This window comes from Papio anubis, chromosome 8, assembly GCF_008728515.1.
Source record: "Papio anubis isolate 15944 chromosome 8, Panubis1.0, whole genome shotgun sequence".
NCBI classification, from domain to species: domain Eukaryota; kingdom Metazoa; phylum Chordata; class Mammalia; order Primates; family Cercopithecidae; genus Papio; species Papio anubis.
Window position 1 is genome coordinate 115011314 of NC_044983.1, and position 19021 is coordinate 115030334.

Below are 19021 nucleotides of genomic sequence, written 5' to 3' on the forward strand. Positions count from 1 at the left end.
AGTCCAAATAGTATACGTATCAGGGTGACATTAAAAACTGTATCAGACAAAATAGAATTTAAGCCAAAAACTATAAAAAAGAGGCAAAGGACAAAATGACAAAAGGGCCAATTCATTCAGAGGGTATAACAATTGTAAATATATATGTACTCAACATCAAAGCATCTTAATAAAGGATCTGAAGGAGAGATAGACTGTAATATAGTATTGCAGGAGATACTGAAGGAGGCTTCAATACCCCACTTTCAACAACGGACAGATCATTCAGACATATTAACAAGGAAACACTGAACTTTAACACTTTAGACCAAATGTACCTAACAGACTTAAGCAAAACATTCAATCCAACAGCAATAGAGTACACATTCTTCTGGAGCACATATGAACCATTCTCCAGAATCTAACATGCTGGGGCACAAAACAAGCTTCAGCGAATTTAAGAAGACTGAAATCTTCTTGATTTCTGTCAATTCAATTACATTTCAGTCCATTTCAAAATTCTGAAAATTCTACTTGAAATCATATTTTTCTGACCACAATTATGAAACTAGAAGTCAAAACGAGAACTTCAGAAAATTCATAAGTATATGGAAATTAAACAACATGCTCTTGAATGCATAAACCACCAATGAGTCAATGAAGAAATTAAAAGGGAACTTAAAAAATATGTTGAGGCAAGGCTGGGTGTGGTGGTTCATGCCTGTAATCCCAATGCTTTGGGAGGTTGAGGTGGGAGGATGGCCCGTGGCCAGAAGTTCAAGACCAGCCTGCACAACATGGTGAGACTCTGTCCCTATCAAAACAAAAAAAAAAAGAAAGAAAGAAAAAAGAAAAAATTAAATAGAAGGAAAAAAAAGTTGAGCCCCTCTTTTTTTATTAAAATAAATTGCAGATGGATTCAAGTTGGATGAAGAATGTAAACCTGAAACATAAAATTTTAAGAACATTTTTAAAAAAGTGAAAGAATTATATAATCACAGAATAAGGAAGTTCTTTGTAACTATGCAATAATGTGCAAAAGCCATAAAAGATAAAGCATAATTAAAATATGATAAAGCATAATTAAAGCATAATTTCTGCAAGTCTGTATTATATGCTACTGCTTGTTTTAAAAAATCTGTACATACTGTAAAAATATATGGAAATATATATATAGACGAGTGCTGGAAAGATATATCTAATACTGTCAAAAAGTACTGCCTCTGGGAAAAGAGACTGGAGACTTAGATTGAAACTGCATTGTGTTTAATTATCTATTTCAAAAATGTGAATAAAATACCTTTGCATTGTCTGCTCCCAACTAAAAGCTTAAATAATCGAGACTTCACCATAAAAAAATGTTCCTTGGAAGAAACATCTAATATAAACATCTGATTAAGAAATAATATACATAACACAAACTTCCTGGTACAATGCCTAGCATACAAGAGGTGCTTGAATTATAATAGGTAGCTATTATTTATCAATGTCTTCCTATAACACAAGTAATTATTTTGAAATGTGTGCTTAGAATTTTCAAAGTTGGGAATTCTATACATGGTATCACTATACACTCTAAAATATCCTATTTTCCAAAAAAATTTCAGTTGGACAACATTCAATTAATTGAAACTTTAAATAACTGTCATTTAGGCGCTTCAATATCTGATCATATTCCCTTTGCACTTAAAACTCCAGGCCAACCGCACAGCCTTCTAATTCCTGAACACACCCATGCTTTGCTACATACCTTTGAAGATACTGTTTCTTCTGCTGAGAGAACTTTACTCCATCTCCGCCTACTGAAATCATTCCTCCTAGTGAGGCCAGCTAAAAATCCCACCTATTCACAAAGCTCTCTGCAAAGTATGTGGAGAGGTTTATTACATATACACACACAAGAAGGTAACACAAGATATAAAAAGCTACAAAGACAGAATGATCAACTTAAAAAGTTATTTATTAAACAAGTTAAACACAACTAAAAGTATATTTAGAGAACCAATATTCAAGTATTTTTGTCAAACTTTCTAACGATAAGGGAAATGATAAAAATGGAACAGATATAAAAATATTCTTAAACAAGTATTAAAGCGTATGGAAAATTCAGAAATAAAAATAAAAACACACCACCATACAATGAAATCAAAACGTTTCATATGTGTTTTAAAATGCTTATGGTATGAGAGCCAAATTGTCTATTTCTATGTTAATAAACAATATATAAGGTCACCTTTTTAAAGGTATACTTTGTGTCCCACAGAAATAATTTTGGAAAAAGTAAATGTTGGGTGTGTAAATTGCCCAAATTTAGCAAAACATATTTTACATATGAATATTTTCATTCATACTTACTGGAAAACAAAACAACTTATAATTTAAACATCTTGATTTGAAAACAATTTTGGATTTGATAGTTCTGCTAAATTCCAACATCATAACCGCCGAATGTGTTATCAAAAGATAGTTATTCAAAATTTTTTTTAAAAAGAATTGCTTCCCCAAATCTCAGTATTTCAGAGCAAAAGGAAAAATAACATATTCTTTGTACATAAATTCTGATGCTTAGTTTCTATGGTTAATACAAAAATGGTGCAATAAGGAAGAGCCCTGTAGAAAAGCCTCTGTCTTTTCAGTAGTTCCAAATGGTGTTATACAATATTTCACTGGAGATAGTCGTTGCACCACGGATTTGGCAGCTGCTTCTGTGTAAATCATACTTTGCCCCATAACATCCACCAAAGGCTTTCAAACATAATTGACTCTGGCAGTACACATGGAGAGCATGATGCGAATGGGGACTGGCAGTGGATATGAGGGCTTTTATGAAAAGGAGTTTGCTCTGTGTGTGTGTTTTGAGGAGGAAACAGCGGAAGAAATAGTCTATCCAGAACTACAAAACACATTTTCCTAATTAGATCCCAACTGTATAAATAATGTAAATCAAATGCTTAGAACTTAAATGAATTCAGAATTTCTGTAGGAGAGGCAAATCCTTTCCCCCCTCCCTTTTATCATTCATCAGAGAGGACAAAGCTTTAGTTACATACATTCTTCTGGACATGGAAGGAAAGGTCTCTTTGTCCCCTTCTCAGTCTGAAAGGGAAGGAGAACGAATAGACCTGCCACTGGCAGGGCTGGAGAAAGTGAAAGGCTCCTTGTCCTTTTCTTTACTGTCATGCTTATGCTTGTGTTTGTGCTTATGTTTGTGCTTCTTCTTCTTTTTCTTGTGCTCATGGTGATGGTGGTGATGGTGGTCACTGTGTTTGGAGGCTGTAGATTCCTTAGTAAAGACTGAGAGTGGAGCGCTTGCCACTGGATGCATACCCATCTCCAAAGGTGATTGTTCTTTACCTTCAAGATTAAAAATACCCAAATGAATTCCTGTTGATAATAGGGAAAGCCAGAATAAAGAAGGAGGAAGGTGATGACAGTACGTAAAGAGGGATTCCTAAATTTTTATCACTTCTATTAGGAATGAGAGAAGTATCTAAATAAGACATGTAATTAGTTACACACAGTTTTTCAGCATTGTGGCCAGGAAGTTGAATATATAGTCCCTTATAGTCTACCGATTCAGCCATATACCAGTGTGTTACCAAATAATCTTTTAAAAATTAATATTTTCTAAGTATTATGAAAAAACAATATTACACATGGTGTTATAGGTTAAGACTCACACTGGGGCTGGGCGCGGTGGCTCACTCCTGTAATCCTGGTACTTTGGGAGGCCAAGGTGGGTGGATCACTTGAGGTCAGGAGTTCAAAACCAGCCTGGCCAATGTGGTGAAATTCCATCTTTACCAAAAATACAAAAATTAGCCAGGCATGGTGGCGGGCGCCTGTAATCCCAGGTACTCGAGAGGCTGAGGTAGGAGAATCACTTGAACCTGGGAGGCCAAGGTTGCAGTGAGCTGAGATCATGCCACTGCACTCCAGCCTGGGTGATAGAGTGAGATTCCATCTTAATAAACAAACAACAAACGACCAACACTGGTCAATGAAAACATAACTCACTCAACTACATTTCTGCTCTAAGGTATTGGGGAGGGGGAGATGACAATACAGTTGACCCTTGATCAACATGGGTTTGAACTGCATGAGCCCATTTATATGTGGACTTTTTTTGTTTTTAACCAAACGCAGATTGAAAATACAGATTTGAAGGATGCAAACCTGTGTATAGATAGAAAAGCTGGTTTCTCATATGGGCTGACTGCAGGGCTTGAGTATGCATGGATTTTCGTACACCGGGGAGGGGTCTTGGAACTAATCCCCCCTGTGTATAGCAAGGGATGACTCTATTTTCTTTGTGCCATCTGGAGAACAACTGATATACACATAAACATGATATTCTAGCTACTGATAATGGTATCTCAGTGAAAATCAAACATTTGTATAGCTCCTTAAGACAATTTCTAGGGATAGACAACATGAACTCTAAGAAGATTCAGAACACACAGCTTAGGAAACCCAGAAAAGGTGGGGAGTCTATAAAGGGAACATCTGTCTCTCTACACAGATGAGAGTAGTGTCAGTACAAAGAAAGAAACAGAATTAGCAGGCCCATACTCTAGACTAGGTTGTCCTGTTAGCCTTTAGCTATACTTCATCTCTCTGGGCCTAGTTTATCATCTAAAAATCTAGATCAAATGTCCTCAAAGGTTCTCTACAGTTTTAACATTCTATCAGTCTAGGAATCTATAATAGTAGTTCTCCAACTCTAGTGTACAGATTTGCTTTTTCCTCCAGACCCACAGGCCTATAATCCTTGGGCCATACTCTGAGAAACAAATCTCTATTACTATAGGTTAATGGCATTGCTTTACATGCAGCCAACTTAAGCCCAAGATTCATCTCAGATTCCCTCCCTTCCAGAGCTACCTGGTTACCAAATCTTGTTGATTCTCATAAGTATCTCTTAAATCCACCCCCCATCCTAATCCAGTCTGCAACTGTATTAATTCAGACCACCTCACCTCATCGGGGTTATGGGTACTAGTATTATAGGTACTTGGTACTAGTCTCCTCCTAGTCACTAAGGTTTCTCTGCCTGAATTACCTTATGGGTTAAGTGTCTAATGTATATGTAGTTCACAGCAGTGGTTCTCAGATCACCAGGGGTGATTCTGCCCCCAAAGGGACAAAATTGGCAATTGGCAATGTTCAGAGATATTTTGTTACTGACATCCTACGAGTAGAGGCCAGAGATGCTGGCAAACATCTTAAAATGCACAACACACCCCTATACCTCCAACAAAGAATTATGCCTAAAATGTCAACAGTGTCCAGGCTGGGAAACCCTGCTGCATCATGGTCTTCCCAAATAAAGCTGCTTTTTATCTGCTTAAAAACCCAGTTGGTTCTACTGACAGGACAAAAGACAAACTCCTTGGACTTCAGTGCAGGAATTTCTGAAAATATATATTATATATATTAATCCAAACTAGCTTAAAAAAAAAAAAAAGACTTTTCACTAAAATAGATTTCAATGTAGTTTCTTTTTTTAAAAAAGTAAATTTCTCAGCACTAAGTTTGATCCAAACCTGCCCCCAAATCATGGTTTTCACCAAAACAGATATCACCACAGAAGCTTTCTAAAAATTACATTGCAGTACTAATTTTACTTATTGACAGTTCATAATCTGTCCTGAAGTTACCTTTCCAGCCTCCCATTCTTCCTTTCTATATACTACTCTAGGCTAAACCTTTCATAACACTGTGTATTTCTAAATGCTATTCCCTATGCTTGGGATGTCCTTCTTTCCTTATTCCTTGTTTAACTGATATACTCATTTAACAAACATCAGAAACTAATTGGAACTGGGGAAAATATGGATAAACTAGACAGATATCAGCCCTCCTCCCTCCTAGGAGATTGCAGACTAGCAAATAAGAAATAAATTGAGTAAGTGAACCTGAGTAAATAAAAAGGCAAAACATAAAGTGGAACAGGAGCACAATAGGAGACTTAAATTAGTTGGGGGAAGGGGGGATCAGAGAGGCAAAGTTCTCCAGGAAAGTAATGGTTAAGCTGCAACCTAAAGGAAGAGATAACGAAACAAAGAACATTTTAGTCTCTTCAATAATTTAAAACCTAACTCAAATGTTTCTTTGAAAGGTTTTCTTCAAATTTCCCAAAGGAACTGGTTCCTTCATGTTTCCACAGCATAATACAGATAAGGGAATTAAGTCAAAGAGAGATTTAAGTAATTTGCCCAAGGTGGTACTGGCGGGTCTGAGCTACAAATCTGAAGAGCCTGACTCCAGGGTCTTAATCTTAACCATGATGCTACAGTGTCCATCTACACAAACATGGACTGCTGTATTTCTGTTGTCTTTGAGTCTCTTCCATTAAACTGATAGCCTCTTGAGGACAGGAAGTCTGTCTTTTTCATCTTTGTGTCCCAACATATAGCACAGTTTCTATCATCCCCTAGCACGCCCCCTTAACAAAGCTTGTTAAATGAATGAATGAATTAATATAACAGAATTATACAGTTGTGTTTCTTTTTAAATGTCAAGTGAGCTTAGTCCAACTAAATACAACCTGAAGGTCACTGATTTTGAGGAGAGAAGAATAATGCACAAAAACTATTATAGCTCATCCATTCAAGTGGTATTTGACTCCTGTACTTCCTCTGTGTTAGGCACTGCTCTAATATTTTAGAACATGTGAACAAATTAAAGTTTCTGTGCCCACAGATTATTCACATTTTAGTATCCTCAAATTCTATTTCTTATACTAATGATCTTTGTAATAAAGCCAAAACTAATACTAAAGTAAAAGCTAAATATCTTATTTATATATAGAGGCAAGTTTGGGGAACTATATCTTCTGTAATAATTGGCACCCAGATATTCTTTAAAAGAACAAAAATATTGAGAGATTATCTGATTTAGTTTCAGCCATATATGCTACCATATTTTAATTCAGATTTTAATACATAAATTGCATAAATATGTTCCTGATTCTATAAATATGGGAAAATAGGCCAACACCTAACAGAATACACAGGTGGGTGATAAGAAGTAATAAGAAGCTTTAAAGTCTCATGAACAAATTCCTTTAGCTTCCATCTCATTATTTAATCATTCTATATCAACAGACTTTGCAGCTTTCTCGTTGGCTGTCTGCACTCTTGGGAGCTTAAGGTTCTCTTCTGCATTTCAGAGAAGAGAGAAGTTTTATCATTTAATCCTAAATACCTACCAAGCGACTTGGATTGCAGAAAGCCAATCATTATGTTGGAACCTGTACTTCTCAGTTGCCTAATGGGCAAATGAGCATTTGTAGGTATAATCTTTCCAAAGAATACTTAAAACCACTTCAAAAGTGAATCCAATTTTTTTGTCTAGACAGTGGCCTTACACTTTGCATCAAAGAAATATTGGTAATAAATCTTGCATTTCTCTTGAGATACATGAAGTCTACTAAGAAGACAATGGATTAGTTAGCACCAAGGACAAAGGAGTTAGAAACCAGGGCTCCTAGGACAAATGGCTAATCTCAGGTCTATGGCAGAATGTTTACAAGATGAGCTTGAAACACAGGGTGTAACTGCAAAGAAGTTAAAGTCTTGTCAAATGAATTCAGTCCAAAGATGGAACAAACTGAATATGATAAGGACAATAATTGTGACAGACTGAAAATGACTGATCAGCATTGGAGATTGCTAGTCAATAACTCATTATTTTGAAAATTATTAAATACATAGAATAATTAAGCTTTGTTTTCCTATAGACTTATACCACTGGGTAATAGTAAACGAGGAGAAATTTAGCTTTACAGAAGTAATCCAGCTTATAAATAAAAATGAAAGTATAAATTGAAATATCACTATCTTGCAACTTAATGAATTAAGGAAACTAGGTTGAACATCTATAGTGGTTAACCTCAAAGAGTCAACCAGACATTGTATGCTTCCAGACTAAAGAACACACACCCTTTATAAACCTGAATCCAATAAGAATTCTAGGTACAACTACAAATTGACAGAAACTAGAGAACTTAACATGCTAATTATATCATGGGTATAAAATTAATAAAATACAGACTTGAAAAGTACAGAACAAAACCTAGTTTCTTTAACAAATACATGGCAAGAGAGGAAAAGAAAAGAGGTATGAGTTGGAAACATTAGAATAAAAAGTACAGAACAAAACCCTGGCTTCTTTAACAAATACATTGTAAGGGAGGAAAAGAAAAGAGGTATGAACTAGAAATGTTAGATTAAAAAAGATACAAAGGCTGTATCAGCCAACTGGAATGTGGACCTTATGTGGACACTGATTTAAACAAATAAATTGTAAAAAATAAAAATAAATAATGGCATTTAGAGTCAACTGAAATTTAAACAGTGACTGGATATTTAATGACATAAAAGAATTAGTACTTTTTTTAGGTATAACATTACTGTGGTTATGACTTTTTAAAGTGCTACCTTTTAGAGATACATACTAAATAATTTATGAATAAAATTATATGATATTTGGGATTCACTTCAAAATATTCAGAAGGGTAGAAATGGGTAAGATTAAATAAGACTGACCATGAACCAATTATTGCTGAAGCTGAGTAATACATACAGGGGCCTCATTATACTTGTCTGACTACTTTACAGTTCTCTATAATAAAGCTTTTTTCTTTTTCTTTCCTTTCTTTTTTTTGGAGACAGAGTCTCGCTCTGTCGCCCAGGCTGGAGTGCAGTGGCATGCTTTCAGCTCACTGCAACCTCCGCCTCCCAGAGATTCTCCTGCCTCAGCCTCCCGAGTAGCTGGGATTACAGGTGCGTACCACCACGCCCGGCTAATTTTTGTATTTTTAGTAGAAGCGGGATTTCACCATGTTGGTCAGGCTGGTCTTGAACTCCTGACCTCAAATGATCCACCTACCTTGGCCTCCCAAAGTGCGGGAATTACAGGCATGAGCCACTGCGCCTGGCCCAAAGCGTTTTTTTAAAGGAGAAATTAAAGCAATCTGGCAATACCATGAAAGTGTTACATGCTTATATTCCTTTAGAAAGTTTTCTAGAAATTTAATCCCGTTAATATGCTCATGCATATGTGAAAAGACACATATACAAATATATTAATTGGCAGTAACAGGAGAACAAATGATCTGTGCTACCCTATCATCACCAACAACCTTTAGCTCTTAAGTTTTCATTTATACTATTTACTATAATTGTATACTATATACTATAATTGTATGTAGTATAAGTATATATATTATATATACAATTATATATATAGTATGTTTTATTTATTCCCTCTCTATATAGAGAATATATGTTTATATATTCTTTTATTCTATATATATATGTACATATATATGTTTTGCTTATTATCTATCTTTCCTAAATAATGTTTACCAGGTCTAATCTAAGGTGGTAAGAAAGTGTAATTTCCTTATAATTAGATTTGGGACACATAAAAGTTTACTTTCACAGGAGCATAATGAAGTCATCTATAGAACTCTATCAAGACAATACATATATTACCATCCCTTGATACAAACATTTACACACATAATTTCACATATCCTTTCAGGGGTTTACAAGACGCCTGCTAACTTGTCCATCCACAGGCACCACTCATCTTTAGGCTAATGAAAGTCCTTTTACTAAGGTGAAATACACATCACTCTTCTAAATAGCAAATACATCAGAGAAAGGAGATACATTTAGTTCACAATAAAAAAATTTTTCCTATTTCATGTTATATGGAAAGAACAAAAGAGATGTTCAGAGTTGTATTGTTCTACTAATGTAAAATCTTTCCTGGAGACCAAATAAAACGCACCATGGATAAGGGTTAGCTGCAGTCGAGTTAACAAATGTAAAACAAACAGAAAGAGGTACTTAATGTAAGTCTAATGTGGAAGCTTTTCAGCCCATGTGATGAAAGTGCTGATAAGAAACCGTGAATAATCTGCTAATTCCAGTAAATTCATTCACCTTAGGTAAACATTTAAATTTAACACAAAACCTGCAGTTTTCATTAGGAAAGGTGTAAGTTCTGTTCTTCAGATTATTTAGATCACTGTAAAAAAATGTAGAATTATATCATTATAATTTAAGGATAAAAAAATCAAAGTCTGTTTTTCATATTAGTTTCAAAAGAAAGACCTCTAGGGCAAGCTCTCAAGCTTTAAAAAAGTTGTGTTTTTGTTTTTTTTTTTAAATTAAAAAATTTACCAGAATTGTGTTCTTCTGACTTATGCAAGAAGGCATTACATAATACTGCAGCCCTAGCGAGGCAGCTGCAGAAACTCTCTGCTTCCTTCCCACAAAAACCACTAGGGAATTCCCTTGCTCCTTGTTCCCCTTGCCTGGCCTCTCCTCTCCAGCACTGCAATCCCTACAGCAACCTGGCAGACAGTCCAGTCACCTCAGGCTCTGCAGTAGTAGACAGGGAGCTGCTGTGGTGAGAAGGGAGAGAATATTGTATGTTCATTCCTAAAGCCATGGGAACCATAATGGCCATTTCTCTGTATCCCCTTCCTTACCTCAGGAAAAGGAAAATAAATAATAAAGTAATGAAGGAAAATACTCTTGCCATTTCTCCCTTCTCATCCCAATGGCTTAATCTAATACCCACATATGATCCTGCCCTAAAATATTCTACTATCAAATGCAAGGAAAGGGAAAACTGGGGAAGCAAGGTTAAAAAGTAAACCATAACGTGTCCTCTACTTAACAGTTTCCGTCTCTTCTTTAAACCCACATTCTTTTTCTATCCCTCCTAGACAAGGTCTGTAACACATTCCAGTTCTCAATTATCATCTGGCTCCTTGGCTCTAAGGGGGCCATCTAGGACTTCATCTCAACTCACAAATAATAAATAAAATTAAAATTAAATTAAATTAAAATAAAATAAAATAAAAAGCAGAGGCTGGAAACTCAAAAGCCTTTGCCTGAGGAACAGCATAAATGAGTAAACAGACTACTGGGTGCAGCATAAGAGATGAATATGCCTTACTAAAAGGGCCTCTCACTCTTTTTCAAGAAAAGCTATAAATCCAGAATTTCTTTTTTCTTTGTTTCCCGAATGTCTTCCATCAGAGTAAAAGGAAGTCCATATTTTTATGTGTAACCTCTTTATTTTTAGTTATCTAGTTAAAAAACTTTTGTGAGACTTACAGGAAGATGCCTCAGCTTGATGAACTGCATATGGGCCAAAAAACCTCATTTGTGACCTCTAATCTAGAATCCCTAGAGACTGAAGAGAGGTCACAGCTTCCCTCACCAGTGCTGTCTCTCTCCTAAACCCGCAACTCTCAACTCCAAGAAAGGGCAACTCTCAACCCCAAGAAAGGCGGCTGCCATGGTAAGAGATCTTCAGCTCCTGCTGGGAGGCAGGAAGAGAAGAAATTCCTTTTTCACTGTCATTTTGACTTGACTTGGGTTAGGCTAAAGTTGTGCTTCCCATATGTCAAAAGTTGGAGCTCTGAGTGAATCTTCTCACAGAAACGTCGATACACACAAGAGCTAGGTTTGATATTTGTATTCCTGATGTATGGTAGGAGTTGTAAGGTTTTTGTCCGGCTATTTTGGGAAAGTTACTTAACAAATACAACAATGTTGCCAGGCCTGGTGGCTCATGCCTGTGATCCTAGCACTTTGGGAGGCTGAGGCTGGTGATCACTTGAGGCCAGTGGTTTGAGACTAGCCTAGCCAATATAGTGAAATCCTGTCTCTACTAAAAAAAAAAAAAAAAAAAAAAATTAGCCGGGTGTGGTGATGCACGCCTGTAATCCCAGCTACTCAGGAAGCTGAGGCATGAGAATCACTTGAACCCAGGAGGCAGAGGTTGCAGTGAGCCAAGATCACATCACTGCATTCCAGCCTAGGTGATAGAGCAAGATTGTCTCAAAAAAAAGAAAAAAAAAAAAAAAAGAAAAGAAAAAACTACAGAAAAACTGCATTCAAAATTCTAAAATAAATATATTTACAAATAAACCTTCAAAACACTGTTTTTGTAAAATGAAGGTTTTCTAAATTCTTATAATATCACTGTTGAATTTTAAGACTTGCTCAGTGGCCTCAGAGTACTGAATAGCAAAAGCACATTTAAAGGAAATTATAGTCACATTAAAGAATATATTCAAAGTTATGATTACTAGATCAGTCCATCTAACTGGTATACATTTTTGCCTCATGCCAAGAAAGGACCCTACACTAACAGCAGCCAAAATTAAAATGTTAATGCATTCCTATTCCCCACCATTAGGGCTGTGTTTCTTTCTCCCCAGTCTTCCCATATGATGTCATGAGAACTAAAAGCCTATAAAGAAAGACCTGAAAAAAAGTGAAAATGTATTTTTAAAAGCAATAAGGAACAATGATAAAAAAGGCACACTGGTGGGCACAAAACAAGTGTTCAGATTTGCTTCTACATAGGTTAATGTGCCACACTGCTAAGAAAAACCAAACGTATTCTGACTCTTTTTGGAACAGAAATTGATTAGACTCTTGGAAATTCAGAGAGAATTTTTTCTTTTAAAGGTAAGCAGAAGCATCCTCCTCAAACTGTGTCAAGGAGTTTGAAATTCTCTAAGCTTTATAATGTTTAAAAATGTAGAAAATTCTTTACATCTAGTACAATTTCAATAAGCATAATGATAATAAAGCAAAATTACACCAAAACCAAAACCAAAAGAATACAAAAATTCTGGAAGGGCCAAGAAATATCAAAATTCACTCATTAAAGTAAGGGCTAAAGTCCCCAGCTGATTTCCTTCTGAAACATATTTTGGGTGAATCTATTCCAATAAATGCACAGAACACACAAAGAACGGTAAGTAATCAACAGTCTGGGGGGTCTCAACATCAAAACAGTTTAACGTGCTGCTTTTGCTTGAAGTCCCCTATTAATAACAGTTGATTCATAAGTTCCTCAAAGCAATAAACAGCACTCTTTAAAATATTAGATAAAAACATAATTTATATAACCCAAATCCATCAACTGGAATATAATCAGAAGTTCACAGACTGTAAAGTCTGTCTACTTCTGGAAAAACTATTCTTTAAAAATGATTTTGTTTATGTATCTTGTTTTTTCACTCCCTGTTCCTTCAGATTTTGAGGACTGAATCTTTGTTTCACGGTAGTTCATCTGCATCAAATGTTTGCACTTCATTTGGATTATAATCCTTTCTTTGTAAGTGATGAAACAGAATAAGCAGAAAACAATGTGAAACAGAATAGGTAACAAACACATCTGAATTAAATTACATTTCACAAACTTAAGCCCAATTACTGTGAAATGATATAAGGGAATACAGCATCAAGTCTTCATGAATGAATCACCAATTATATGAATGGGGGATAAGTGGTTGATTTTTTATTTCATGCCTTTATATCTTTTTTATAAAGGTACAAATTAAACGGTTTCTATTGAAGTTGACATTTGTCATAATATTCTTAGAAAAAGCATGGCAAAGAAAGAGCAAAATGTTCATAATAATTAAATGGCATTATCTTTTAAATTATCTTTAAATGGCATATGGGGGATTTTTTTTTTCTCACTTAATTTTCTGTTATTTCCAAGTTTTCTATAATAGGAATACATTACTTTTGAAAAAGAAAAGTCTATTTTAAAATAGTCTTTAAAGTTAGATAATATAAGCTCAATGTATTACAAAAAAAGCCAAATCCTAAGATCTGTAATTTTAAAGGGTTTTTTAAAGTTGATGAAGTAACTCTATTACATTTATAGATTTGTTCTTCAACAAAATAATATTAATTCTGATTAATTATTTTTACCTGTTCCCTTCCGTGCAAGTTCCAAACTCCACTGGGGTTTTGTGGTGGGTGTGCTGTCACAGCCTGTTGAGTGCTGGGGTATTAAAGCAGATCGGGAGCTAGCTGGCCGATACTTCGAGAGCCCTAAAATGCCAAACGAGAAAAAAAGAGGGATTTCTTTGTTTCCCAAAAGAAAAAAAAGGCTGACAGGTTTTTATAAACTAGCCTTAAAGACAGAAACAGTTCATCCACAGTAAAATTCTAACAGTTGAAAGAATACTAGCTGGGTAGAATGGCTCACACCTTTAATGGCAATGCTTTGGGAGGCTGAGGAGGGAGGATCGCTTGAGGCCAGGAGTTCAAGACCAGCCTAGCCATCACAGTGAGACCACATCTCTACTACAGAAAATAAATAAATAAATAAAATCAGCCAGGTATGGTGGCATGTACCTGTGGTCCTAGTTACTTGGGAGGCTGAGGTGGGAGGATGTATTGAGCCCAGGAGTTCGAGGTTGGAGTGAGCTATGATCATGTCACTGTAATCTAGCCTGGGCCACAGAGTGCGACTCTGTGTCTTTAGAAGAAAAAAAAAAAAACTATTTTAAAACTACTAAAAATCTCATTTAATTTAATCCTTTGTCATGGTTCCTGTAAGCTTAAGTCTGAGTAGAATAAGCATTCAAGAGAGGCAATAAGCTTGAATGACTTACTGAACATATAAATTAAACCCTGTATTCTGGGGCAGGAACCATTTCGTATTTTTTATTATTTATGTGGAACTCTGTATAGAGTAGTTTGCCCAGCCCCCCAAATTTTGGTAACAAATACCATTATAAAATTTACTCAACAAATAGATCCAAGATAGTTTAGGGACTATAGGAGACATTTAAAACAGAAAATGGTCTAATTGCATAATGTGAACAGCACTGTAGTGGAATCTGGAGATTGAGGTTTTGATTCCAAACTTATCAAAAAAATCAGAAATACATTCTGAGTAAGATATTTTATCTCTTTATGTCTTAAATCCTTCACTTGTCACATTCCTTCACTTGTCCTAAGATTTAGCCCTTAGTTGGCCACTACCTGGGTATGTCATCCAGGGCAAGTCACTTAGCATCTCTCTACTTGTCTACTTAAATGGACAGAATAGATAAAATAACTGTTAAGCTTCAACTATAAAACCCAAAGAATTCATGACCTATCAGTCTTCAAATGTATCTTAGATTCATGTCCTACCTGCAGCAAGTTCTCAAATTCTAGTTGCTCATCTTAGATTACTAGACAATGAAAAAATAATTTAGGTCTCATAAATAAAATTAAAACAAAAAGCCAAATAAAAAGCAAAGCAACAGGAGTAATAAAGTCTTTAGCACAAATTAACATGTTAAAAACGAAAGAGAAAAAAAATCTCATTCATATGTAAACATCCTAAAATACAACAACCATGGGCAATGAAAAAGATTTCCAAACAAAAAAATAGAAACATTTCCCAGAAAAAAAGAGACAAACAGTCATACCCATAATAGAAGAAATGCATTAAAAAGTAAACCTGGAAGGGCACGGTAGCTCACACCTATAATCCCCACAATTCAGGAGGCCAAAGCAGGCGAATCACTTGAGGTCAGGAGTTTGAGTCCAGCCTGGCCAACATGGCAAAAGCCCGTCTCTACTAAAAATACAAAAATTAGCCGGGCATGGTGGTGCGCGCCTGTAGTCCCAGCTACTTGGGAGGCTGAGGCAAGAGAATCACTTGAACCCGGAAGGCAAAGGCTGCAGTCAGCAGAGACGGCACTACTGCACTCTAGCCTGGGCGACAGAGTGAGACTCCATCTTAAAAAAAAAAAAACAAAAAAACCCCCAAAAAACAAAAACAGTAAACATGAGTTATTTTACAGTTACTCTAAAAGTTCTGAATTATTACACTGATGACAAGTGCTATGACAGATAATGATCATAAAGAAAATTAATGAATTACAATTTATATACCAATAAGAATTTTAGAAACATAATGCTGAGTAAAAAAAAGCAAGTCATGTTATACCATTTCTTAAAAAATTCAAAAAACAAGTGCAACTAAACATACAGGATCACATACCTATGTGGAACACTATAAAGAAAAGCAACAGAATGAAATTAAGGAAAAAGAAAAAAAAAGAAAATGTGAGATAGTAGTTACTTGTAGTGGAAAGGCAGAACAGGACCAGGGATAAAGCAGATAGGAAACATCCATGCATGATATATTGTGTACATGTTAACTTGGGTGGCACGTACGCAGATATTTGTATGTCGTAACTTTAATCAAAGGCTTTTATTTCTTAAAAATTAGAAAAAGCTTATGATATGAACTGGTATAATCTCTCAAAAAACATGGCAATAAGTATCAAGAGCTATGAAAATCTAAAGACATGTATCTCACAATATAGCTAACATTAATCTTTTCACTAATAATACATTTTGGGGAATTTATCCAAGAAACATAATTTAAGAAAAAGATAAAGTGCAGAATTACCAACAATATATAAAAATGAAAAACAACCTAATGTCTATCAACAAGGAAATGACAAGGTAAATTTTAATATATTGACTCTCTATGTTGTCTTAGGTAGTTTTTTTGTTTTTGTTTTTGTTTTTTTTTTGAGATGGAGTCTCGCTCTGTTGCGCAGGCTGGAGTGCAGTGGCACGATTTTGGCTCACTGCAACCTCTGCCCCTCCAGGTTTAAGCAATTCTCTGCCTCAGCCTCCGGAGTGGCTGGGATTACAGGTGCGTGCCACCACGCCCGGCTAATTTTTTTGTATTTTTAGTAGAGACGGGGTTTCATCATCTTGGCCAGGCTGGTTTTGAACTCCTGACCTCCTGATCCACCTGCCTCGGCCTTCCAAAGTGCTGGGATTACAGGCGTGAGCCACCATGCGCGGCCCTTAGGTAGTATTTTCAAAAGAAAACATGATGCTTTTTGAATGACCTATGAAAATGACTGACATAATATTATATGAGATAGGCAGGCAAAAAGAGAAAGTGGTGCTACAAGCAGCATTAACTGCAGTTAAAAAAAATTAATCTAACTATGGTTACATAAAGTCAAGTCTACAACATACACACATAAAAAAGAAATCAGAGCTACTAGAAAGAATCTGAATGATGGATTTTATACAAGCAAATACTTAAAAAAGATCAAAATAAAACAGTCAAAAGAAACACTTTTTCTATTTGTTATTTTGCTAATTTATGTTACAACCTGATACAATTTAATATTTTAAGCTGGCTAATTTTAAACTTTATATTTGTTCATTTGAAAATAAAGTAACACATATTAAAAAACTGGTATTAATCAATGTCTCCATCTCCTCAATGATTGCAGAATACTAATCTTACCTGGAGTTGACGGCCTTTCAAGCATGTTTAAATGATGGGAAATGAAGGCTTGGCTATCATGAACAGTATCCATATCAATCTCCTCCTCATCTTGAGAACTTGAAAACTAAAACACACACACACATAAAACAGAGGAACAAAAGAACCATTACAACACGTTATGTTTGGATCTTAGCTCTTAGGAAAAGTAGCAGAGAGGCCATAGGATATACCCCCATATAATCTTAAAGTAAAAAGTAGTTTCTTTCTTCAAAGATATTAAGAGAAAGAAAAGATTATGTGGTCCAGCCTCCAATTAGAAATTACTGGAAATGTAATAGCAACTAAAATCTACTCCTATTTTGTGGGAAAAAGTGATGAGTTGTGGTGAAACGTGCACACATAGTTCCTCCCCCAAATAGAGAAGAATTATGCGATAATATAAGTTAAATGCTTGGTTCGAATGTCTCAGAAGGACATTTGAGTTTTATAATGCAGTCTGTCGCATGTGTTCCTGCTAAGGAAAAACCACTGCAAGTATTCAAAAAGATTTACAAGAAGGTGAATATCCTACACTGTTAATACAGGTTTAACCTGTATTTCTTACTCTGATTTTGAGTTTGACTTTACTGCTATCCTCATTCTTCTCCAGTATTTGACCAGGTTCTAGTGGGAACCCCAGTGGTGTATCAGACTTCCTCTTCACTCCCTGCTGATGAGCTGATATATTACATGATGCTTCCTTGGCAAGGTGATCATCTTCCTGCGGCAATATTCAAGATCAAAATTAGATTTCTGAAAACGAGTAGCTCATATTACAGCTGAAAACTAATAGCTATAGCAACCATGCAGATTAGATCATGCCCAGTGGCTAGAAATTATCAGCAATGGGCTTAAAATAAATGTAATCTTTTCTTGTCTGTTGGTCTTTTTTAGGGGGAGAAGGGAGGTATTTAAGTGAACTTTCAGAGCTTTCCCCAAAGAACATGTCCTTTGATGCATTTTCTCCTCTTAACCTGCAGTGTGAATGTGGATTAATTAACATATATGAGCAAGAATTATAAATATATCCATTTTCACAGGTTGATAAATATGTAGATCTGAAAGAGCTCTTTAATGAGACTTTTTTTTTCTATGTAAGTATTTGTCTTACTTCTTCATAACCCAAACTCTAGGACATCTTTTAAATCGACAACAAATAAGTATGATGATACTTCAGAAAATTTAGGTGAGTAAGCAAATTTAACATGAACTATTACTAACTAGCATAGAGAGAATCTGCAATTTAAAGTGTCAAAACACCAGTAGGGAATTGCCAGGCAAGTAATCTGGTCTAAATATTGGTGAAAAATGAAGCTTGAAGTATTGGAGACATTTTGTCATCAATAAAAAAATATTTCAGGAAAAATTCCTTTAAATTACAGTAAAATGATTAATATGTATCTTATAAGTCTTTCTACAAAATGGTGATTTTATAATACAAAGGCAGAAATAAAAGCTTCTCTAAAGGCAAACAAACATATATATATCTCTGTGTGTGTGTGTGTGTGTGTGTGTCTGTGTGTATATATATAAAACGTTTTAAAATGTAACACAAAGTCTCCTCCCAAATCAGCAGATTATTAATTTACCTAGTCATTCATTCATTCATTCTTTATTTCATTCAACAAGCATTTGCCAGGCATTTATCATATGTTTAGAACTGTGCTAGGTATTACACAGAGCAACAATTTTTAAAAGACAAGGCCCCTGTTTTCACATGGCTTGCCATTAACACATATGGGACAAGATGGGTTAATATGTAATAGGTTAAATATTCAGCTGGGTGTGGTGGCTCATGCCTGTAATCCTAGCACTTTGGGAGGCCAAGGTGGGTGGATCACCTGAAGTCAGGTGTTTGGGACCAGTCTGGACAACATGGTGAAACTCCGTCTCTTCCAAA

General features: G+C 35.4%; 1 protein-coding gene across 8 annotated transcripts in view; it reads right to left on the bottom strand.

Annotated features, from left to right (window-relative positions):
- Window positions 1-1921: 1921 nt before the first annotated feature.
- Window positions 1922-19021, bottom strand: part of TAF2 (TATA-box binding protein associated factor 2) — a 104728-nt gene continuing 87628 nt past the window's right edge. For 4 of the 8 annotated variants that reach the window (XM_031669711.1, XM_031669710.1, XM_031669714.1 and 1 more), the window contains 4 exons: window positions 17687-17842; window positions 17101-17206; window positions 13749-13871; window positions 1922-3333 (listed from right to left, as the gene is read on the bottom strand). In XM_031669711.1, the coding sequence (XP_031525571.1) occupies window positions 3071-3333; window positions 13749-13871; window positions 17101-17206; window positions 17687-17842 (648 nt within the window). In that variant the 3' untranslated portion in view covers window positions 1922-3070. Of the gene's footprint in view, window positions 3334-13748; window positions 13872-14963; window positions 15005-17100; window positions 17207-17686; window positions 17843-19021 lie in introns of those variants that run through there. The other 4 variants (XM_031669713.1, XM_031669712.1, XR_004185920.1 and 1 more) reach the window with 4 other exon arrangements.